This window comes from Gracilinanus agilis, chromosome 2 (assembly GCF_016433145.1).
Source record: "Gracilinanus agilis isolate LMUSP501 chromosome 2, AgileGrace, whole genome shotgun sequence".
Taxonomy (NCBI): Eukaryota; Metazoa; Chordata; class Mammalia; order Didelphimorphia; family Didelphidae; genus Gracilinanus; species Gracilinanus agilis.
Genome location: NC_058131.1, coordinates 242098283 through 242123447, shown reverse-complemented (window position 1 = coordinate 242123447; position 25165 = coordinate 242098283). Strand labels below are relative to the sequence as shown.

Here is a 25165-nt window from a genome sequence, read left to right as displayed (position 1 = left end):
TTTGAAAACTGTATTGGAATTAACACACTTTTCAGGGTAATTTATTGTAAACTACATAACTTTCTATTAAAAAGGACGGACTGTGTCAAATCCAAGCCACAGCAATAAATGCATCAAATTCTAATCCTAGGCAAGGCTGAACTTGATCTGAAATCTATTTCTCCCAATACATCAATTTAAACCTGTGTAACACTCATTCACAGGAATCAGATGACAAGTCCTGTCACTTCTACCTTTGGAATATCCCTCATGTATGCCGTCTTCTCTCTTCTGATACTACTTCCATTCTGGCACAGACCCTGATTACCTTAACCTTGGACTACTGCAAAAGCCTGCTGGGTTGTTACCCCCATCAAGTGTTTCCCTCTACTACAATCCATAGTTCCAATCAGTTGTCAAACTGCTCTTCCATGAGTGTAGATCTGACTGTATCACTCCCTATTCAATCAAGTCCAGTGACTTCCTGTTACCTCTGGGATCATATATAAAACCTCTGTTCAGCTTTTAAAGTCCTTCATAAGCTGGCCCTTTGCTATGTTTCCAGTCTTCTTACATCTCACTCCCACACCACTGACTGTGCAAGCCAGCTACAATGACTTCCTTCCTGGCTATTCCTCATATATGACTGGGCATTTTCATAAGACTTCCCACATACCTGGAACTCTCTCCCTAGACATCTCCGCTTCATTGCTTACCTAGCTTCTTTGAAGTCCCTGCCTTATGCAAAAAGCATCTATAAGTTTATGCCTTCCCTCTGAGATTCTTCCCCAATTATTCCCGTATATATCTTGCTTGTACAGTTTTTATGCAAGTCTCCCCAGTAAAACTGTCAGCTCCTTGAGAGCAGGGACTGGATTTTGTGCCTTTCTTTATATTTCCAGCTCATGGGCACATAGTGGATGCTTTTTAAATGTTCATTTGATTTGACTTGAGTTAAAAGCTGACTATAATTTATGAACTTCTAGCTTAACGATACATGTGAAGATGCACCGTAGACCATCAAAAATGACATTAAAACATATGGTTTAATAAAAAGATGCCAGAAACAACAGAAATAGTCAAAAGACATGAGTAAAATTCTCTACCACTACTTCCTCCAGCAAACCATTGTAAATCATTTATAGACCCTCTCAAATATAACAATGAAATGTCATCTTTAACATCTTGTTCTTAATCAAGGAGGAAAAAAAAAGTTACATTGAATTCAAGCTCACTTCTGAACATTCCTGGTTATGTGGCCTCATATAAATCATTTTAATTTCTCTGTACACCAAGCCATTCTCTAAGATTATAAGCATGTTCTATTTGCTTCACTAGGGAGAAATATTTAATTTTTAAAAAATCTTATGATGGAGGAAACTAGGTAGCACTGTGGATAGAGCACCAGGCCTGGAGTCAGGGCCTCAGACACTTCCAAACTGTATAACCCTGGGCAAATCACTTAATACCTATTGCTTAGCCCTTGCTGCTCTTCTATATTGGAACTGGTAGTGAATAAAAAATAAAAAAGTTACTATGAATTTCTATTTCTGAATTTTATAACATCTCATGATATTTACATAAAATGAAATGTGGTTTTTCTTCATTGTACTAAGTCAATTAACAAGCATTTATTGAGTCCCTAATGCATACCAGGCATTTTGCTATTTCTAATTGATGCAATTACAAAGAATGAAATAATCCCTATCTAGAAGCAGTCTACATTCAAATTGGAATTGAACTGTAACAATACACACCAGGAAGAAGAGCCGTATAACTTTTTTTTACTGGAACTGACCTTACTAGTAAGGTACACTTTACATTAAAGTAGTTCCATTCTAGAGTAAGTAAAGTGCTTTTAAATACATATTTTTCACATCAAATAAATTACAGACAAATGAAAATTAGGGATAAGAAGGAAGGAAAGCATTTTATAAACTGTTTTCATGGGCAGTGGATGGATAGAAAAGGTATAAACAAGGTTTAAGTGAAATACAATCGCATTTAACAGCACAATTATAGGCAAAAAGGAAAAACTTAATTTAACAATACAATACTTATTAGAATTCTAAAGATAATTAGATTGCAAATTTCTTGTAATAGGTATCTATTTTGTAGCAGTACATTATGCTTTCTGCACTATCACACAAGAGAAAATCTAGTTTTCGACAGAAGTAGGGATCAACAAAATTTAAAAAGGTATTGTACAAACAAAACCAACACAACCAGATTAGAAGGGAAACAACTGGAAAAAGGTTTTATAACAAATTTCTGATAAAGATCTCATTTCTCAAATATATAAAGAACTAAAACAAATGTAAAAGAATACAAGTCATTCCCCTATCAACAAATGGTCAAAGGATATGAATAAGCTCCACCTCACAGCTATCAGATTGGCCAATAAAGGAAAACTGGCCATGAAGGAAAATAGTAAAAGTTGGAATGGATATGGCAAAATTGGGACATTAATGCATTGCTGGTGTAGCTGTGAACTGATCCAACCATTCTGAAGGGCAATTTGGAACTATGCCCAAAGGGCTGTGAAACAGTGTCTACCCTTTGATCCATAGGGCTACTAATAGGTCTATATCCCAAAGAGGTCAAAAAAAGAAAAAAAAAAAAAAAAAAAAAAAAAAAAAAAAAGAGGAAAAAACTACTTATACAAAAACATTTATACAGCTTTTTGTGGTGGCAAAGAAATGGAAAGTGAAGGGATGTCCATCAGATGGGGAATGGCTGAACAAATTGTGGTAGATGATTTGTGCTCTATGAAATGATGAACAGAATGATTTCAGAAACAGCTGAAAAGACCTTCATAGAATGATGCAGAATGAAATAAGCAGAACCAGGGGAACATTATACACAGTAATAGCACTACTGTGGAATGATCAACCCTGACAGACTTAACTACTCTCTGCAATACAAAGATCCAAGATAATTCTGAGGGTCTTAGGACAAAGAATGTTACCCATTTCCAGAGAAAGAACTGTTGGAGTTAGAATGCAGATGAAAGCATATGATTTTTCAATTGTTTATTTAGGTTTATGTTTTAGGGATATGGTTTTATAAGTTTTTTAAATTTTAAAAGGACTCAATAAATTTTAAGAAAATGAATTTGCCTGCATTAAAAGGAGGAAATAAGTATTTGACTTACCTAGAGGGGTACTTCCTTGATACATCTGTTGCTTACTTGCCAGGTTATTACCATTTGTGGACATGGCATTGTTATAAAAGTCAGAACTTGTCAGGTCACCAAGAATAGCATCTAAATTATCCAAGTCTCCACTCACCTAAAGATCAATATTTTACAAAGAGGTTAAATATATATCTATATCTACATATATATTCAGACATAAGTATATGTGTATAAAAAAGAAAAAAGTCAATAATGAAGAAAAATAAAAGGGAACAACTGTATGAAAATAATTCAGTCAGAACCTTCTACATTTAAGTATCTTTTTCTTAAACAATGGGAGGTAGAGGGGGGAGGGAAGGGGGAGATGGAGCGATGAGCTTATAATAAGTAAAGAAATCAGTATTTCCAAACATTTCATGACAAATATTCCTGGAAATACTTTTTAACAAATGGGAAATGTCCTTCAAATGTGAAGAAATGAGAGCAGCTAGGTGGCTCAGTGGATTGAGAGCCAGGCCTAGAGACAGGAGTCCTGGACTCAAATATGGACTGCCTCTTCCTAGCTATGTGACCCTGGGTAAGTCACTTAACCCACATTGCCTACCCCTTATCACTCATATGCAATAATGCCTACACAAAATTGATTCTAAGAAGGAAGTTATGGATTAAAACAACAACAACAAATGTGAAGATATTTGCATGTATCTGTAAACTCCAGCTAAGTACATATGTTATGGTTGACATTCAGTTGGCTAATACTTTCCTAAGTTATCTAGAAAGATTATAAAATTAATGTTCAAGGTAAGCCAAAAGATGATATTTCCCTTCAAAGTAAAATCAATTTACCCTACTGTAATTTATCACAGAACCAAGGTATCCTCATATATGATACAGTCTGGTGTTAAGACTTGTACATCAGATTTTGACACCAATGCTGCACATCACCACCACTACATATAAAATGAGCATATTTAATTTAATAACCACATTTAAAAGTATGCAAAAATTATTATAAATACATAAGAATATGCATATCATTTAATTCCTAAATAGCAATAAATATATCTTGATTTTTGTGTTTCTCTAATTCCCTTTACCATGCCCTTGGTTACCAAGAATTTACATTTGAAAAATAAGCATCTTACATGAAATTTTCCACTTCACCTTCAAATCGAGCAAACTGATTTAGCTAAGTTTATATTACATCTTGCATTATTTCCTGTCTTTCAAACAACATAACTCAATTTAAGCATAATTTTGATGTTACAAATTTAAATATAACAAAATTCATAAGCTATTAGAGCTGTAAAGCACCTTACAAATATAATCCTGTCCAATCATTTTACAAATGAATAAACAGACATTCACAAACAAAGAAGTGAAATGCCCTTCCTTTGCCACATAGCTTAAGAATTTATTTCACTGTTAACGATCACTGAGGTTTTTAATTTCTTCATTAAATTACAGGAAAGAGATCATAGAGCAATAAAGTGCTACCCTTAGAGTCAAGAAGATTCGGGTTCAAATATACTTCTTATACTTACTCTGTGAATAGGTCATTTAAACCTGCTGAGCCTCAGTTTCCTTATCTATAAAAGGGAGATAATATCATCCCTATTATCAACCTCATGGAGCCATGGTTTGGCTCTCAAATGAGATTATTCTTCTAAGGCTTACTGAAAACTAGAAAGCTCACAAGTAAATGTCTATTACCATTGTTGTTTTTGTTAGTTACATTTCCTAGCTTTCTATCCATGTTTAATATAGGGTAGAAATAACAGAAAACAAAGTAGTGAAGATCGTAAGCCACTAAATATGTTACCTCTTCATTCTGTTCAGTCTTAACTTTAATTTCTTTTTCTTGACTTGAAGTAGGAAGAGAAGAGCTGCTGCACTGTCCCATTTTATTTTCTACACCTTCCACTTTGGGTTTTATGTCTTTAGAAATGGAATCATTAGGATCATCCCTATCAAGCAGATAGCGAAGAAGTGCATTGTTTTCCTTCTTCTTGGGACTTAGCTGTTCCTGCTTAACTATTCCTTCACTAGAAGCTGCACTACTGCTCGTTGTGTCTTTCCCAGTCGCTTCAGCTGTAATTTTGGCTACTTCAGCAGGAGAATTCCCATTCTGCAGTAGCTTGTGCAAAATTCTATGCTTCTCTTGCAACAGGGATCCATGCATATTTGATGTGGAAGAAACTCCTCCGGATGTAGAAGATGAGACTCCAGAAGGACTAGTGACACTGGAAGAAGAATCTTTACACCCTGGATCCAATGGAGAATTTGTCAGAGTGGAATGCCCCCGATCATCTGAAGAGCATGTTAGTAACTGAAGTAATTTTTTATGGCCTTTGCTTTCAAGTGGTCCCCTCTGGTTCTCTGGCCCTTCAACACCAGTTTCTTTACTGTCTTTATCACTGGGGTGGTCCCTGCTATTGACTTGGCATATGGAACTTTCCACCTGATTCTGTTCACAATATAAGCCAACAGGACTCTTAGAATCCTGGTTCCCTACTTTACTTTGTTGGTTGATGTTCATATTTGGAGAATTATCCAATTTGGGGCCTGGTGAGGAAAGTGTAGACAAAAGAGAAGTTCCCACACCCTCACTGATGGCTTGGAGGGCACTGAGGGAACTACTAGAGAAACTGTTGCCCCCCGTGTTGCTGGTAGATCCCATAGGAGAATGCATACCTGTATAAAGGAGGAAACAAAAAGCCTTAGGGGAGTGACCAATCAAATGACAAACATTCTTAAATAATAAGTATAAGTGAGGAATTATGCTAGGTGTTGGGGATACAAAGACTAAAATGAAACAGTGCTTGAACTCAAAAAGCTTACACTCTAAAAGGGAGACTATATATATACATATATATATATATGTAAATGTAGACAAAACAAATGTAAGATAACAGGGGGGAAAGGATGGCCCAAGCAGTCAAGCAGTCGACAAGTAGGCTTCTTGTAGAAGGTGGCCCTCAGGCTAAGTCGTGAGAGGTAAAGGTGTACAGCAAGTGAATTCTTGGCTTGAGGAACAGTGAATATTAAAAAAAGAGAAATGAAGCATCATGTGTAAGGAATTTTAAGCAGGCTAGTTTGTCAGGATCACAGAGTGTGAGAAGAAAAGTAATGGATAAAAAGGCAGAAAAGTTCATCATGGCTATTACAAAAAGATAAAAGTTGGTCTGGGGTCAAAGGCTTTAAATGCAGACAGAGGAGTTGGTGTTTTATTCAGAGGCAAAAATGAAAAAAAAAAAACAAAAACAAAAACAAAAACAAAAACAAAAACAAAAAACAAAAACAAAAACAAAGGTGAGAGGGAAAAAACCCAGGAGGTTATTGAGTAGGAAAGTAAGATGGCTATTCCTACACTTTAGGAAAAGAGCTTTGGCAGCCACCTGTCAGATGAATTAGAGAGAGAGGAGACACGAAGCAGAAAAAAATGATAAGAGTCTGAACTAAACAGATATGTGAGTAGAATAAGAGGACAGATACAAAAGATGTAGAAACTGGAATAACAAGATATGGTAACTAAGTGGGTATGGGATAGTAAAAGACTGAATATCAAAAATAATGGAACATGAAAAAATGAGCCACATGGCAAATTATATACATAAATATGAAGTTTAAAAAAAAAACCAACTGTCACAAAGACCTATTATTAAATAATATTAGGGCATGAAGGTAGCCTTCTAAGGCTATGTCAGTGAACCACTAACACAATGGGGCATATGGGTTCAGCAACAGACTGCAATGCCCTCTATTTGAAAATGATACTAGACTATGCTTTGCCTAGGTATTGAGAGAATCTCTGAAAATTGGTTCCCATGAAAGGTAAGCCAAGTCACACACATTTGTAGGCTATTTACCAAGGACTAAAGAAGTTATTATCTACATCAGTAGCAAAAATGCCAACACTGATAAAACCTCAGATCTCTGAAGTATTTCAACATTATATTAATAGGAAGAACAAAAGTAGGTCAAATAAAATACCTGGAACAGGAGAAAACTGATGTGAAGGCATCTTTGGACTACCTCTGTTTCGAGGAGAAATCATTATGTTCTGCTGATTAGAGCCAAGGCCAGGGCTACCATGTGGGGGGCTGTTCATATTTAGCCCATAATTATTGTTCTGATAGGCAGAGGATTGCATTCCTGGCCCAAGATTTATAGAGTTTAAGTTGTTAGGAGTTCCATATCTAATGCCACTCATCTGTCCTACTGCATTGGGATCTCCCAAGGAGTAGGGCCTGTTCTGTATTGGCAAGCTTTGATTTGGTGACATATTCATTCCTCCAACAGAACTGGAACATCCAACTGCAGGAGCTCGAATGTTTTGTCCCACTGGATTAGAATTTGGTCGATATCCATTCTGCTCTCTGAAAATCAGAAAAAATTATAAAAAATTTACACAATTTCAAAGTTTTATTAAGATTCTGGGTAAAAGCTGAAATATAGGAGGAAACTAATATATCAAACCATCTCTTCATGGATACAATGACCATGCTTTCAAAAACCATCCCAACATAAATACTAATCTATTACTACAAAAGTGGCTTCATAATGGACTTTATATCTGCTCTTACAAAAAATTGTTTTTTTTTGTAAGATGGTTCTACAAAAGAATACTGAAAATGCTTCAAAGCCAGCATTTTCAACAAGACAGAGGTTAGAGAAGAACCAAGAGATTTCTGTTTAATGTTTTGTAGGAACTGTCTACTCTAACTGGGATGTCATTTGGCATTTATGAAAAATATATGCTCATAACTGAAATCTGTATTTTAAAAATTAACTTCAGTGTTATTATAAATTAGCATTATAGAAAAAATGAGAGATGGAAATAATAGGAAAACTTTTCTATGAGGTAGATATACCACCATTTCTATATTTTTTAATAGAATATTCATCCTGGAAAAGGACATAATAGTTCATCCAAAACTGTCACTTACTCTTCAGATAGCACCTTTTCCCCACCTGCCCACACTCCACAAAATAAAATTTTCAGGCAGAAATTGTTTTGTAAATTTCCCACATACAAAATACAACCTTAAAAAAATGTGTGGGGGCAGCTGGGTAGCTCAGTGGATTGAGAACCAGGCCTAGAGACAGGAGGTCCTACATTCAAATCTGGCCTCAGACACTTCCCAGCTGTGTGACCCTGGGCAAGTCACTTAACTCCCATTGCCTACCCTTATTGCTCTTCTAATTTGAAACTGATACATAGTATTGATTCTAAGGTGGAAGGTAAGAGTTTAAAAGAAAAAAGGCGCTGTAGTCTATAAGCAAAACAGAATTGTAGTAACTCAAAAGAAATATGAGATTGGGGGGCAGCTGGGTAGCTCAGTGGATTGAGAGCCAGACCTAGAGATGGGAAGTCCTAGGTTCAAATCCGGCCTCAGACACTTCCCAGCTATGTGACCCTGGGCAAGTCATTTGACCCCCATTGCCTACCCTTACCACTCTTCTGCCTTGGAGCCAATACACAGTATTGATTCCAAGACGGAAGGTAAGGGTTTAAAAAAAAAATGTGTATTACTATTCTCAACTTCAAACCTTTCAAGTACCAAGCCAAAGTACTATAATAAAACTCCATTAGCATAGAATATTTTTTCTCCCCTACTTTTGACTTCTTTTACTAAATTTCTTATGCTAAGAAAATATTTGACAGCTTGATATTTTTAAGTTTGAGAATAAGGTAAATGAAAAACACAAGAGAAAGACATTACCTTTGTAGGAAGTGGGTAGAAAGAAAGCCATGGCGATCATTAGTTACTGGATTCCGAAAAAGTTTGCTCTTTGTTTGGGCACTCACTATAGTCCCATCAGCTAAGGAGAACCGATATACAGGGGTTTCAGCATGTCCTTGAATATAAGCTGCAAGGGGGAAATTAACATTGTACACTATATCAAGAGATCATATCTAACCAAGACAAGAAAGAAACTATATTTGAAAATATAATATTCTGAAACTATGTAGCATTAAGTTCTCCATAAAAATTATAAGCAGGCTAAAATAAAAATGCTTTAAGATACAGTCTAAGAGCCAACCATACAGGACAGTATATACATACGCTTCCTAAAAAGTAAAAAATGGAAGATTCTAAATATAACATTTCAATTTTTTTTAAAGTTCCTTACCTTCCTGATAGTGACGTTTTTGGGACCATGACTGTCCATCATTAAGGCTAAAAAATCTCTGTATACACCTTCTGATTATATCTTCAAAGCCAGGTCTCATAGAAGACCTCAGTGAGTTTGTATCTATAGTAACAACTTTGCCTGTTTTTAAAGTATGAAGGAAATAAAATATTTATGAGGTATTCACTATGTAGAAGCACTGTAGAAGATAAAGAAAAAGGAATTAAGTTGACTCAACAAAGAACAACAGAGCAGGCTCATGTCTTAATTGCCTGGTGTCAAGACTGCAGATTTCAGATACTTCCCATGTCATGTTTCTGTACAAGCCCCTGACACTGAAAAATGACAATATAACAAACCATAATATTTTATAGAACATAGGAGAACATCTCCTTTGATGTTTCCCTTGATTTCTGGATGGCCTTAGTGTTTTGAATGGTGCCTTAAAAATTATCTAAATCTTCACAAAACAGTGCATGTATAAATAGCAACAATTTTTTGTCTAGTTTTGGAGGACCAAGAAACACCTCCCCTCCCTCCCCCCCGTTAAATAGTTCATTAAATATTTTACTGACATCTGAGATATACAAGGAATTTTAGAGGAGCTACATAGTGCAATTCAGGGAATCCTACAAAGAGTAAATGCAGAAACTTATCAGAGGCTTCTCTAAATGGATTACCTCTTTGGACTAAACCCTTTAATTTACAGGATATAGAAATGAATGAATGATGAATGATGATGAAAAAAATGATGAATATTTTCATACAGCCAAGGGAAAGTCTCAAGATTCTCTGTAGACTCTGTCAAGTTTTAATAGCCACATTGTATCTGGTCTCAATTACTGCAGATGAGTAAGACTATCAAAATCTGACAGGTTTAGCTCTTTCTATACTAAAGAAAAATCTCTCCTCCACAGCTTTTTATTTGACAGTTCATCTCTTTGGTTGAATTAGGTGGTTGTTCTCCTGAAATCTATTAAAACAAATCTAAAAAACAATACCACAACCCTCCAAGTATGATGAATGAAAAGGTTCAAACTACAACATCACTCAAACTGAGACTTCCACTACTGGTCTCTCACTGGGAATAGAGGCCTTCTTTCCCTTGAACTATAAGAGAAATTACCAAACCTCTCCTCAATACTAAGAAGCCAGTTAGTACAGACTAAATTGGAAATATGGCTAAACCAAGTTAAGAGTTTCAACTGGGTTAAGGCTAACAACAAGTATTCACCACAAAGAAAGGCACTAGAGAGGGAAACCTAAATGAATGAAGGAATGCATGCATGAATGAATAAGTGAATGGGTGAATGAATAAACAAACAAATAAATGAATACATAAATGAATGAATGAATGAATATGTAGGTAGACAAATATGTAAATAAATGGATGGTTGAATAAATAAATGAGTGAGTGAGTGAGTGAATAAATAAATAAATAAATAAATGAGTGAATGAGTGGAAATAAAAAAGAGTGGGGTTTGAGGGAGTGTTCCCTGTGTTTCTGACGCATTGTCATAGAAAGTCCTCTGATGATAGAAAAGTTAACATTTCACTGCTTTCACTTTTTTTAACTGTCTAGGATTTAAATTAAGACTTTTCAATCATAGTTTAAAATCCTGTCTTGATAAATGGCTTAAATATAAATATTTTATCTTTGTTTCTTTGGTATAAAATGCAAGTGCATTTGTGCTACTAAGGAGATAATCATAAGATAGGAATTATTAAGTTGTTTGATTAACTCTGAATGGTTTTAATTCGTTCTTCAACCTCAAATTAAATCAAATGAAAAATAAATGCCAAGAGCCAAAATGTATAAACACATGATAAATTAAAAGAGGAAAATTTTCACTATAAAATTAATTTCGAGAAACTATAGGAAGACTAGATAAATTAATGCAAAATGAAGTAACCAAAACACTGTACATAATAACAGCAATATTGTAGCAATGATCAACTATGAAGACTTAGTTACTCTGTAGAATTCCAGTGAATTGTCTTGAAAAATTCACCTCCAGGAAGAAAACCGACGAACTGAGAATGCAGACTGAAGTATATTGTTTTTCACTTTATTTTTCTTGCCATTTTTTTCCCTGGGAGGGGGTAGAGGTGGGGAAGTAATGGCTATTATAGAAATGGTCTTCATAACTGCAGGTGTGTAATGAATATTATATTGCTTGCCTTCTCAATGAGGGGGGGAAAGTCTAGAGGAAGGAAGAGAATTAGAAACTCAAATTTTTAAGATATCAATGTTAAAAAATAATAAAATGAGGCATAAAAATTAGCATTAAAACAAAAATATGGATATGGGCAGGAACTCTACTCCTGCAAAAAAGAAATTAATAACTATGTTGCTTTTTCCTTAAGTTCACTTTATTGACATCATTTAACAAAAAGATGAATAATACAACATTGTCATGGGTACTTTTAAAAAATTTTATAGGAAAGCAAGGAGATAAAACCAGACATCCTTGTGGCACTGATTTTTAGTCTTACCTGAAAGGTCATGTTTAGTAATAAAGCTTTCAGGATTTGAGGGAAATACTCTTTCCACTGCAGTGAGGCGGCGTGCCACGCAGATCATACAAGATTGTAAATCTGTGAATAAAAATTTAACCCATTACAGATGTCACATTTTATAAGGATACTAAGTTTTTAAAAAGGTGAATAAAGAAACTTAGAAACAAAGAAGCACAATGACTTCATATTTTGTCACTGCTTTTATTGTATAAACATGTTTGCAAAAAAAAAAAAAAACTTACCTTCTCCCTCCTCCATCATAGCACGTGGCTGAGACAAGGCAAAACACTGCATTGTCTCATATCTCTGGCGCATATCAGGACTATTCCCCACATCATCTAGAATATCATGAACTATTTTCACCAACATACGGCAATTAAATGTATGACTTTTTTGTCTAGGTGTCTCGCTTGTCCATGGATCTCCACTAACTTTGGAAAACAAATCAATCATAGGGGAAAAAAAGAGGAAACAAAATGTCACTCTGGTGTAGAGGAAATTTAAACTTGATGCTTAATAAGAACATGAAGCAGTATTCTCAATACATTAGAACAGGGGTTAGATTTACTAAATATTTTACAAAGCATCAATGGAATATTATATTCCAAGGTTAACATAAATTCACTAGGAACTGCAGTCATGAGACCTGTCTGAATTAATAATTAATAACTGTCTGAATGTTAAAGAAGCTTGTGAATGTGAGAACACAAAGTACTACTTTTTAAAGAGTTCTATTTGTACAACTTCAGTCAAACTTTCCAAAAGTGAGCTGCATAGCTAAGTAAAAGAATGCTTGTGGTTTATTTTTTTAGCAAAAATATAATTACCTGCTGACTTAGGCAAATTCTTGAGAAAATCCTTCCTGTCATCTTCATGCAAGATACTGTAGACACTAGTATTAACCAAGTCCTCCTGCTTATACTGAAGGTACTGTGTAACATTTTCTGACACAAATACAATGGTTCCATCTCGATTAACCACAAAGAGAAAACCATCCAAGGCCTAAAAATATAATTGTACAAATAAACATTAACATCTAACTTAACTGGGTTTAGCTAATAAATTATGATAGTTGGAGGAAAAGATATTTTACTTTAGTAGCTAAGGATTAAAACAGCTGTCCTATACTTCTCCCTTCACCATTAAAAAAATGCCCACACAAAGTGGGTAGCTAGGTGGCTAAGTAAATGAGCTAGGACTGGAAACAGGAAGCCCTGAATTCAAAACTGGCATCAGCCACTTCCTGGGCAAGTCACTTAACCCCAAATGTCTACCTCTTACCACTTTTCTTCCTTAGAACCAATACTGAGTATCAATTCTAAAACAAAAGGCAAGGGCTTCAAAAAAAAAAATAGTACACATATGTAAATTAACTTACTAGTTACTTTTCTACCATTTGGACTAATATGAATTTTGCCTGGAAAACCTTATAGTTATAAAGCAAAATGAGATAATTTCCAAAACAATCTACAAAAGTAAAGTATGTTCAGATTCACAATAGGCAGGTATAAAATATAAACTTTTTTACAAAAATAAATTCCACACAATTAGAATTAGGAAAGGATATGCATCATTATACATCAGCTTTGGTACCCACATTTTATCAGCATCATCAGTAACCTCAGTCCCTTTGATTGGGGCAAAAAACTCCTCTCAAAGCCTCCATTTAAAGAGGGTCCTCAATCCAGCCATTTCCTACCATCTGTCCTGCTAGGAATGAACTTCTACTATAATTATGCCCCTTCTGGGTACCTTCTCATCCCCACTCCCCTTGCTTTCAACTTCCTTTTGTATGATGTCTCCCCTCATTGCATCATAAGCATCTTTGGAACAAGAACTGTCTTTTTCTCATCTGTATCTGCAGCATATAACCCAGTGTCTGGCTCATAGTAAGTAGGTACTTAATAAATATTTATAGAATATTGAATTGAAAGTCAGAGATAAAATCACTAAACACCTATTTTTTAAATTGCTATATTACCTAAACAGTTCAAATTTTAAAAGACAGCTATTTATAAGGGATAATTCCATTTTGGAGGGGCTATGAGAAGACGGGAATACTAATTTACTGCTAGTGAAAGCATAAATTTATCTAGCCATTAGGGAAAATATTTTGGAAATGTGCAAGTTACTAAATCATGTCCTCTAAAAGATTTTACTATCGAGATTATACTCAAAGGAGGTTAATGATAAGAAAAGACTTCTACGTAGACACATATGCAGAGTAGCATTATCTGTGGTAATAAAAAAAATAAGGAAAACAAAACTAAAGTGAAATATCCTGGACAAATAGGAACATACTATCAAAGCTAAAGCATAGCTCTCTTCTGATAACAATTTTTTAAAATTTAACTATAAAGAAATTAAATATTCAACCATAGTGCAATCACACTATGAGGAGGTTTTACTTTAAAATTTGGGGAAAATATACTTTGTTGGAGAGTGGTGAGGTTTTATATTTGTTTTGAAGTGTCTTGAATCAAAACACAATTTATAAATTTAAGTAAATTCTGTTGTTTTTTTCAAGGATTTTATCTTTTCTATAAAATCTTGAGGAAGCAGAAAAGGACATAAAATAAAGACAAGTTGGAGAGAGGTACCTAGAACCAAAAGGTCTGTTTCCATATCTTGAGATTCTGACATGCATTTCTCCAATATTTAAGAGAATATTGCATTTAAAAGCACTATGATTCAATAGAAAGAGAACAAGATTGTAATGTCACAAGGCCTGTGTTAGAATTCCAGCTCTTCTTTCACTTATGTGAAACAGGACAGCTCATGGGTAGGATGAGCTAACATAATAAAAATGACAATCTTACCCAAATTAATTTAATTATTTAGTGCCATACCAATCAAACTACCAAAAAACTTTTTCACTGAATTAGAAAAAACTATAACAAAGTTCATTTGGAAAAACAAAAATGACAACCTTTTGGGACCTCGCTTTCCTCATGGCATAATGAGTTGGTCTAGAAGCTTCAAAGACCCTGGTTCCAGTCATGCCGGTCATACATGTAGACTGAGTGACCCAGAGGGCAAGTCATTAACTTCACAGTGGCCTAGACAGCTATTTTAAGATCGAGTTGAAAAGAAATTGCTGACCTGTATCAGCAGGAGTTATCTCATTTGAATGTATCCTATACCAATAAAATCATAGGTTTAGTACCTACAAACATATTTCTATCCCTATTCTATCAATTTTAAAAAGTGCAACCAAAAATTAAACATGTTTTAATACTTAAAAATGATCTACAAGATTGCTTACTTTTACTATCACATTAGAATAATGCCTTTACCTACCAGACCAAAAAAGAAAAATGTCTCTAAAATTCTTTATATGTCATTCATAACTATTGTTTTCATCATTCTAAGAGTGACAATTATTTTAATATATGGCATAGAAGTGGAAAATAATTTTAGAAATGGCTGAAATAATTATCATGTATAAATATAATAAAATATTATTGTGCTATAAGGAATGATGAAAGGGATGGTTTCAGAGAATCCAGGGAAGATTTTATCAACTGATACAGAATAAACTGAGCAAAATCAGGAGAACAATTTACACAATAACAACAATAATGTAAAAAACAAGCAACCTCAAAAGAATTAAGGATTCTCAAAAATGGCCAATCATGATTCCAGAGAATCAACAATACATGCTCCTGAGAAATAGGCTATGGATGTGAAAAATGAGAAATATTTTCAAGATGATGTCAATATGATGATTCAATTTATTTTAAAATGCATATTTGTTTAACAAGATCTATTTTGCTTTTGGGAGGGAGGAGAAAAGATGTTAGATAAGGCTTGTTAACTGGGGAAAAGTTACAATTGTAAAACTTAATGTATGACATAACTGTAATTTAATTCAACTCTTTTATACTTGCCTGCAGTAAAAGTGGTCCTAAGGAATCTTTATCAATAACTCCCTGCCCTGTTGAAGACACATCAGCTTTCTGAACATCATCATCAATGGAAGCTGCCTTTCCTAAAAAGACAAAAGAAAATTCTTCAAATAACTCCAGTTATGCTGGTTAATAATCGTAAAATTATCCAGAACAGATATATAGCATATTTTCTGTTCCCTTTAATTAGAAAATTATTTGGTTATGAAAACATAAAAGGTAAATGGGAGCTCAAAAGAGATGGTCTCAATTTTGTTAATAAAAAAGTAGAAAGGTCAGTTGTTGGAAAGGGGTAGGAAAGACAAGTGACATAGAGGGTTAAAGAGAGAAATTTGATAAAGATTCATTTAAAGAATGTTTATGAATCTATCATCAAATAGTGAAAGCAGAATCAGATTCCAGTTGTGCTCTCACACACATGGAGAGGAGATATAGGCTTCAAATGGGTGCTGAAACAGAAGGCCAAGTTGTTCAAAAAGATATCAATGAGGGCAGGAGTTAGGATTGAAAACTGGTTATCCAGGTATTGAATTTCTTGAGAAAGCAGGTTAAATGGCCTAGATTCTAGCAAATGACAGCAAGAATGATCTGATAGGATGATACAGATATTTGAATTGAACATTAAGAAAAAAGATTCCTAAGTGTTCTTGGCAGAGAGGAAGCCTGGTGGAGGTAGTAGGGTCCAAGAAATTTGCTATAGCCTTCTGCTATCTAGTGAACTGAGGGAATGACAGAAGGTGTAAACAAGAACAAGAGAATATGTCCTGGATAAAGAATCTCTTGAAAAAATACCAGGTTTCCACTAATACAAAAGAAATTTCAAAAGGAAATAATCAAGAATGAAGAGGAATTTGTTAATAATAGTAGGTTCAAGAGGGCAGATAGCAAAAGAGAACAAAGAAAAATAAATCTGACAAGTCAATGGCTAAGAAAATAAAACTTAAGATTTCTGGGTTATGGCATACAAGAGTAAAAATAATAGATGGAGAACACCTAACAAAAACTGGTAAGGGTATATTTGACTGCTTCAAAATAGAAAGAACAAAGGAAGAAGACAATTTATCTATAAACTGCCAAGTTAGATGCCTTAGAGTACAACTACTAAAAAGGAAGAATAGTAACAGTTGAAAAATCCAGAAATCCACAGAAGACAATAGCCAGGAAGCAAATAGTAGTAGTAAGACTTTCAGCCTCAACAAATTGCAAATGTTTAAAAAAAAATAAAAATTAATGGTTCAAATACATTGAGTCAAATTTGATTTCATAGGCATCCCTAGAACTTAGTGGAATGAAATTCATCCAAACAATGGTTCTGAATGAGTATAGTTTTATTTAAAAGAAAAAGGATACATAAAAGAATATGGATAGGATCAGAGATAAATATTAATGATTTTTGTGGCCTTACTTTGTACCTTAAAATTTTGTTGAAGGTATTAACAGACTAAGCTTCTTCTATGATTCCCTAGGACTATACTGGTAAACCTACGGCACCTGTGTCAGAGTATACTGGAACATTTCCCCCTCTCCAAAAGCACCTGAGGACATTTCTCAAATGACCTGCCCCTCTGCCGAGCTGCCCAATGGAAGTGCTTCCTCCCTCCCCTGTCTGGGCTGGGAGTGGGGATTGGGGGATGGCCTCACATGCAGTGTGAAGGTTGCCATTTGGGCACTCAAGTCTCTAAAAGGTTCACCATCACTGCCCTAGGACTTTGTCAGTAATCAATGAGGGGATTGGAACAGCAAGTAATAGTGGTTAACTGAATGGGTCATGCTAAAAAAAATAATAATAATAATAATAATTGTGACTCGATTCTAGAGCTAGCTTAGTTCCCCTTCTTTTCAATTAAAGGTATAGTCTTGTGAGAAAACTTTTTTCAATTGTAGGAATTAGGAGAAAACCTTATCGTATTATTTGACCCTCACACCATGTGGCTGGGAAACTACACCACCTCTACCTACTGCTTAGAAAACATTAACTAAGGGCCATATTTATGCTGACTAGAAACCCATTCAGATTCAAAGACTGATATAAGGAGTTTTCTCACAATTATACATCTGAAGCAACCATATGAATTGTCCAAAAATTGGCCCCATAATGATCAAATCAGTTATTGTTTTCAATAGTTTTCCTGTTCTTTGATTGTTTATAGACTTTTGGGGGGAGCAGTACACATCTTTACACATGTTCACGCTTCCCCTTTCAAACCAGAAAGTCCCTAATCTTTCCTCTTATTACAAATCACATTACCTCATTTGCTATCCTGGTTAACTGTTTTCTTTTTATTAACTGGCTTGATCTGATTTTTTTTTAATGTAAAAGAATTTGTTTCTCAGGGTTCAGACCTAAGCTGAAGAAGACACTTGGTCCCAATTTGTTAGGCAATTGGCATGTACTATTTAATAAATCAAAATGCTCATAAGCTCAAACTTTTGTTTCCTCAGTCATTTCATCTTTCATCTTCCATAACATCATGACATTAGCAAACAGAGATAATTTTGTCTCCTCTTTACCTACGTTTTAATTTCTTTCTCTCATCTCATTGCTATTGCTATTATGTCTAGAATTCTCTCAAATAATAGTGAGTGAATGGGCATCCTTGTTTTACTCTCGCATTAGGAAAGTTTCTGGTGCACTTACATCACATATGGCACCTGCTTTTGGCTATACTTTGTATGGTTTTTAACACAAATATATGTTGTATTTTATCATGAAAATTTTTTTTTAAAATTTTTAGTGGAAGTTGATTATATCAATTTACAGTTTTCCTCTGCTTTAGCCTTCCCTGGTTATGGTTTAAGGTTTATATTTTTTTCATAAAAGAAGTTTGGTAGAGTTCTTCTCTCAGTAGTATTGGTATTTAACTGTTCTTTAAAAGTCTGATATGATTCCATCAAGACCAAGAGCATCTGAAGTTCCTTCAGAGCTAGTTCTTTTTTTGAGCTTGGGCTATTAAAGATCTCTGTTGTTCTACTACATTAGGTATTTTATATTTTGAAAGATAATGATCTACTCTTCCTGTGTTCTAAGTTTTGCTGATAAATAATTGTGCATATGTTCTAAATCTTTTCTTTCTTTTAATTTTGTCATGATGCTGTCTTGTTCATTTGGTATTTTGCTGATCTGAATCTCCTGGGCTCCATTTAGAGAATCATAGCTTTTAGGCATAGGGGGAAAATAGTTAAGTATAATCTGCCCTCATCAGTCCCCCTTTGGAGTATTGTGCTCAATTCTGAGGACCACTGTTTAAGGACACTGATAAGCTGGAAAGTGATCAGAGTAGGACAATCAGCATGGTGAAGGCCTGAAATTCATGATATATGAGAATCAACTGTAGGAGATGGGCACAGCCTGGAAAAGAAAAGATTCAGAGGGGACATGGAGGGATCAAATTTGTTCTGCTCAAATCAAAAGCAAGACAGAGAATTTGCACCCCAACATTTCTATTGTATGTGATACTGGGTACTGCTTTAGTAGTCAGTTGGACTAGTTTGGAATAGATTACAACTGACATCCTTTTCAACTCTTAAAAGTGTATGATTCTGAATGGGACTATTTAAGACTGAGTTGGATGGAAATGAGAATTACAGGAAAGGAGAAAAGACCCTCTGAAGTTCAAGGATTAGGAAACTAGGAGGAAAGATTTAATCAACTGATCACAACAGAAAACTGTTGCTGTTCTGAAGTAGTTTGCCATTTCCTTCTCCAAATCATTTGACAGATGAGGAAACTTGAGGCAAGGAGGTCAAATAGGAGGCTACTATACAATAATGTAGGGCAATGGTAATGAGAACCTGAATGAGGGTAGCTTGCTTTGTGAGAAGAAAGAAAGGCATGTATGTGAAAGAGTTTGTGGAAAAGTAAATGGCAATATTTGATAACTAATCATAAATTGATTCTCTTCCCTTTTGCCCATATACACATATGTACACATGTGCACTATCTTATCTCCAAGATCTTTCAAGGTGTGAAGTGTGTAAAGGAGTACTGACACCAAAATGCTAGAGAACTACTACACTTTACATAAGGAAACCTCTCTCCCATTTGAATGTGAGCTCCTTCAGGGCTAAGGCCATGTTAAGTACTTAATATATGCTTAGAGTCTATTAACTGACATGTTGAGTTTGGAAGTCCACAAGAAGCCCCAATTCAAAAATGTAGAGATTAGATATTCTCTTTCTAAGAAGAGCTGAGAATAGAGTAACTAACAGCATACAAAGCTACCATATAAAAAAAATGAAAGAAAAGACCCATCATCTCATTCTGCTCTATCCAACCTCACTCAGATGCTGGGCTAACTGAAGACACAGCTAAAAATATTTTTTAACAATTCTAATACATATTTGAATTAACAATAGGAATCAACACACATTGGATGACTTTTGTGACTCAATGATCATCTTACTCAAGGTTCCATGTTACCTTGTTCCTTTATCTGTCGGATCTGTCTCACAGTTTCCTTCAAAATTGCGCATTTATCTGGTTTGACATTGAAACTGTCGATGTCACTTAGATTAGCAGATATCAACTCTGCCAGTTCCTCCAGGTATTTACTCTCTTGCTCCCGACGCCACTTCTCACCACTACCAGTCAGACTAGAAGAAAGAACAGTTATATGATGATAGCTCTAAAGGCAGAGCAGTCAGGCAGAGGTATGAAAAGCTGACCTTAAAGGGAGGAGAAACATGGTCTAAAAGACCATCTAAACACTCTCTAGCAACATGATCTTGGACAAGTCACTTAACATCTGGATCACTGTTTCTCTGACTGCAAAATGAGGTCTGGAGGGGCAGCAAGCTGGTTCAATGGATTGAGAGCCAGACCAAGAGATGGAAGGAACCGAGTTCAAATTTGACCTCAAGATACTTCCTAGCTGTGGGTCTCTGGGCAAGTCACATAAACTCCATTTCCTATCCCTTAATCCCTTACCTTCTGTCTTAGAATCAACACTATATTCCAAGGCAAAAGAGGGGTAAAGGCTAGGAAATAGGGGTTAAGTGACTTTCCCAGGGTCACACAACTAAGAAGTATCTAAGGCCCGATTTGAACCTAGGACCATCTCCAGGCCTGGCTCTCAATCGACTGAGCCATCCCGCTGCCCCTCTGCCTTAGAATTATTGATTGTAAGATGGAAGGTAAGGGTTTTAAAAAAAAAAAGTGAGGCCTGCAGAAATAAGGCCAACGACCAGGGCTATGGGTTGCAAAAAGGTTTGCAAACCTTGAAGCCTCTATAGCTCATAGCTCTTAAGCAATCAACTTATGGTTTTCTTAGCATGCGGTGCCTTCCAAGTCCTCCCAAAGCTTACCACAAGGGTTTCTTCCAATGTGCTAAAGGTTTTTCTCCACTTCTCCCTATGTCACAAGAGATCAGCCTAGTCATCCATGGTCTATCCCTTATCTCAGAAAAGAACCCAACTTATCTCTTCTTTCTGAAATACAATTCTTTGATCACATCTTTTATTCTTCCAAGTCCTTCAGTGGCTGTATGCTACAGCCTGTTCCCACTCCACATGGAGATTGCCATAGCCATCTGTGTGACCCTCATCTGTAATTCTTCAAAGGCAATAATGTTCCATCTTGCTGATACACAACAAAACTGGTAAAATGTTGGTATCAAAAATAGAGGACTGTGCTATTATAGGAAGTTTATAGTGAGTAAAAGTGCTTTACAATCTCCCTCAAATTAATCTACCACGTTCTCTTCCTCCTTTATGATTCTGGGTTCCATCAATTGCCCTATATATACATACTATTGGAATTATAGGGCATATTAGTTACTGGTAAAAAAAAATTTATGATCAACAGAAAAAGTTTTTCCAGAACTATGAATCCATGAAATTGCTGAGAAACTATACTTCCATGGCCACTGTGTCTTAGCTTCTACTTTTAACATTAAACCATGGTATTAAAAACCACAGAAGTAAAAAAGGAACCTCTTGTAATTAACAAGTTACTCAAACTAAACAATCTTTTTTAAATTGAAAATTTTGTACAGAACAGAAATGATGCTATATCTTCAAATGTCATTAAATATCAACTTAAATCATATTATAAAACAATTCATAAAACTAAGGAATACCAGAGTGAAAAGAAAACTTACAAGTCCAAAGTCTTTTTAATGTAGATATACTGTCAATAGCATTGTTAAGAGATGGTCCTTTGGTCCATACCCCTAGTGAAAGAGTTCTTTAGTTTATGGACAGCCTATTCTAATAATGGGCTGCTTTACTTGTTACAAAGTTGTTTTCTTTCTAAAATACAATGTCCTAATGACAAGGACAAGAACCAAATAATCAAAACTTCATGCTGTGAATAGGCATGGGAAAAGATATAAAATGCATCTCCTCCCAGGTCTTTTTACCAAGATATGGACTATTGGCACAGAGCACTTTATAAAATAATGTTTGAATTTCTAAATTGCTGGTTATCTTTGCTGAACTTTTTTCTTTTTTTGTTCTTTCTTATAATGCACTATAAAATGTAGGTGATATTTAAAAAAAAAAGAATTAAATTTTATTTATTTTAAAATGTGTAGATATTGTCATTTTTATTATCTCTGTCCTTTGCTTAGTTAAATATTCTTCCCCTAATCCAAGAACTATAAAAGTATCTGATTTCTTTTCTTTTTCCCCCCCCTTTTTTGGGGATGGGGTGGGGGCAGGGGTGGGGAGGAGGGGGTAACCTTACTACTCAGATTACATTCACTTTGATATTTGGTACAACATTATATGGTGTAAGATATTTAGTCAAACCTACTTTCTTCCAAAATACTTTCTAGTTTTCCTAACAAGGCCTATCAAAAAGGAAATTGATTACCAAGTAATTTATGTTCTCAGATTTATCAAATACTGAGTTGCTGCGTTCAAAATTTCTAATTCTTCTTTAAATAGCCTGATTCCTTTTATAACTTTTAGGCAATATCATAGTTTCATAATTAATACTTTAAGTCATAATTTGAGATTTAGAAATTCTTTCCTTCATTCTTTTTTTTTTTAAGTTTCGTGTGAGATAATTTTGAATACATAAAACTGAAAATCTTTTGCTTGAAGAAAAAAATCTGATTAGAGAAAAAATCTTTTTAAAACCTCAATGATGATATGGGCCTAATCACAAATACCATTCCTAATTAGATAAGTAATCAAAGGACATGAACACTTTTTACCAGATGCCTACTCACTGTAAAACAGTTAAATTATGTTATGATTATGATGTTGTAAGAAACCATGACTTAGACTACAGAAAAAAAAACACAATAAGTTTAATATGAATCAACTAATAAAAAGTGAAACACATAAAAAAAGGAAAATAATATACACAGTGATAACAATAGAAATTGAAAGATCAAAGCAGAATGCTATGAAAATATGATGGCTAATCCTGACCCCAAAGAAGAGATTTGGGATTACATTTTCTCCTACTTTTTTGCAGAGATAGAAAATTATGGATTTACCATAGCAAATATACTTTTGAGTATGGTCAATATATTGGCTAGTTTTAAAATGAACAATTTTCCTCCTCTTTGTTTTTTACTGTTTGTTATTATATGACATGGTTCCCTGGATTATATATAGGAGGGAAGTATATATTTGGGAAAGAAAAAAAGTTGATGTCAAAAAGAAAAGTCATCAAAAAAAATTTAATGAGATAAAATAAAATATATTATCTTGAAAATTTTAAAGTAACAGGTATGTGTTTAAAACCACACAATAAGTTCATATACAAAAAAGACTTTCTTACCCTTGTACTGGAGTATCACATGGCAATTTTCGTTTTCTGGAATCAGTAGTCAGTGGATCTAAGGAGTTTTCTCCTAATCCACTCATTTTGACTCTACATCAGCAACTAAGAAGAAAAAGAAGAAAAAAAAAGAAATGTTGAAACAAAATATTATCTATTGAATAAAAGCTGTCAGGCAACAACATGGCAACATTTTATTTTAGAGAACCTCCTCATGAAGAAATAAGACAACTAGAAAAAGAGCATTACTAAAGGACACTCTGAACCTGTTAATGTGGAATAAACATTTCCTAGTCAGATCTACCTACAATATCTTACCTGACTACAGCTTTCCCAAATACTCTCAAAACTACATGCATTTGAAGCAGCTAGGGAGCACAACAGAAAACAGAGCCAGACCTGGAACTAGAAGGATCTGAGTTCAAATATGATCTCAAAGACATTCTAGCTCTGTGACCATGGACAAGACACTTAACCCCTCTCACTCTTTTTTTTCTTAGAATTGATACCAAGACAGAAAGTAAGGGTTTTTGGTTGTGGTTTTTTTTTTTTTTAATCTACATGCATTCTAGTGTTTGTTTGCCCTACCTAAGTATACCTAAGAATGAGAAGGAGGTGTTTCAATGGCAGATGAACTTAAATAACCAGTGCACTAGGATCCTAAAAAACAGTGGGCAGTTTCAGAAATATCAGTGAACTACAAGGCAGGCACCCTGAGAAGTCACAGAATGCCTTAAAGTTCCAAATCAGGTAGAAGAACTCATAAGAAAAAATAAAACAAATGCAACCTGGTTTGAATACTGTTTCCCAAAGAAAAGATGGATCTTTTGTTTTCTGTTTATTTGTGTGAGGGGAAAGGAGATATACATTAAGTTTTCAGTAAACTTCTTATACTCCAGACACTGGAATTTTTAAAAACAAACTCATTTTTCATTTTTACTGATATTAAGGGATAACATTTGGGCAAAGGAGAGGGAAAAATTTTAATCATAAGCAATTATATGAGCAAGGTCCAGACATGGGAAGGCATGAAAATATTTGGGAAATAAGTATTCAAAATACATTAATTATGTATTCTAGGAATTCTAATTCTAAGAATTAAATATGAATACATGAAATAAGTACTCAAGAATACATAAAGGAGAATAACGTAAGATAAGACTATAGATATGGGTCAGACCCACATTGTGGTTTGGAATGCTGATAAGATATGATTTATAACTAGTAAGCAATAGAAAATCACAGGTGTTGTTTTTTTACCTCAGTAATGAAATGATCAGAGCTTTAATATTAGGAAAAGTATGTAGAATGGATGGAGAAGAAAAGAGAATGGAAGAAAAGCTAATCAAGTGACTATTATAATAGTAATAATTGACATTTATGTGGCACTTTAAGTGTTAACTCAGTACTTATATTATGTCATTTGATCCTCATAAAACCCTGTTAAAAACAAACATGTAGTGGGAAGGGGGATGAGATTTTTCAGAACAGTGTAAAAATTTTAAGTAATTCTGTGAAGAGGGTGCTATTATTATCTCTATTTTATAAATGAGGAAGATGATGCTAAGAAAGGTTGGCATGACTGAGTCACTCAGTTTATAATAACCATCTGAATCAAGATGCTACCTCAGGTCCTTCCTGACTCCGTCATGGAGCATTTCATTCACTGTATTGCCTACATGCATCATAATATAAATAGAAAATAAGGAATGGATGTAGAAGATAAGGAGGTATAATTAACAAGAGTTG

The 25165-nt window shown here is 34.6% G+C and overlaps 1 protein-coding gene across 2 annotated transcripts in view; it reads right to left on the bottom strand.

Moving 5' to 3' along the window:
• The window catches only part of NCOA3 (nuclear receptor coactivator 3), a 155463-nt gene that overhangs the window by 21794 nt on the left and 108504 nt on the right, over positions 1–25165 (bottom strand). Inside the window, exons 3-13 of one of the 2 annotated variants that reach the window (XM_044663809.1) lie at positions 23417–23521; positions 20102–20274; positions 15664–15764; positions 12601–12775; positions 12016–12204; positions 11750–11851; positions 9254–9394; positions 8842–8989; positions 7109–7494; positions 4938–5809; positions 3134–3269 (exon numbers count right to left, since the gene is read on the bottom strand). In XM_044663809.1, coding sequence (XP_044519744.1) covers positions 3134–3269; positions 4938–5809; positions 7109–7494; positions 8842–8989; positions 9254–9394; positions 11750–11851; positions 12016–12204; positions 12601–12775; positions 15664–15764; positions 20102–20274; positions 23417–23502 — 2509 coding nt within the window. In that variant the 5' untranslated portion in view covers positions 23503–23521. Of the gene's footprint in view, positions 1–3133; positions 3270–4937; positions 5810–7108; positions 7495–8841; positions 8990–9253; positions 9395–11749; positions 11852–12015; positions 12205–12600; positions 12776–15663; positions 15765–20101; positions 20275–23416; positions 23818–25165 lie in introns of those variants that run through there. The other variant, XM_044663810.1, reaches the window with a different exon arrangement.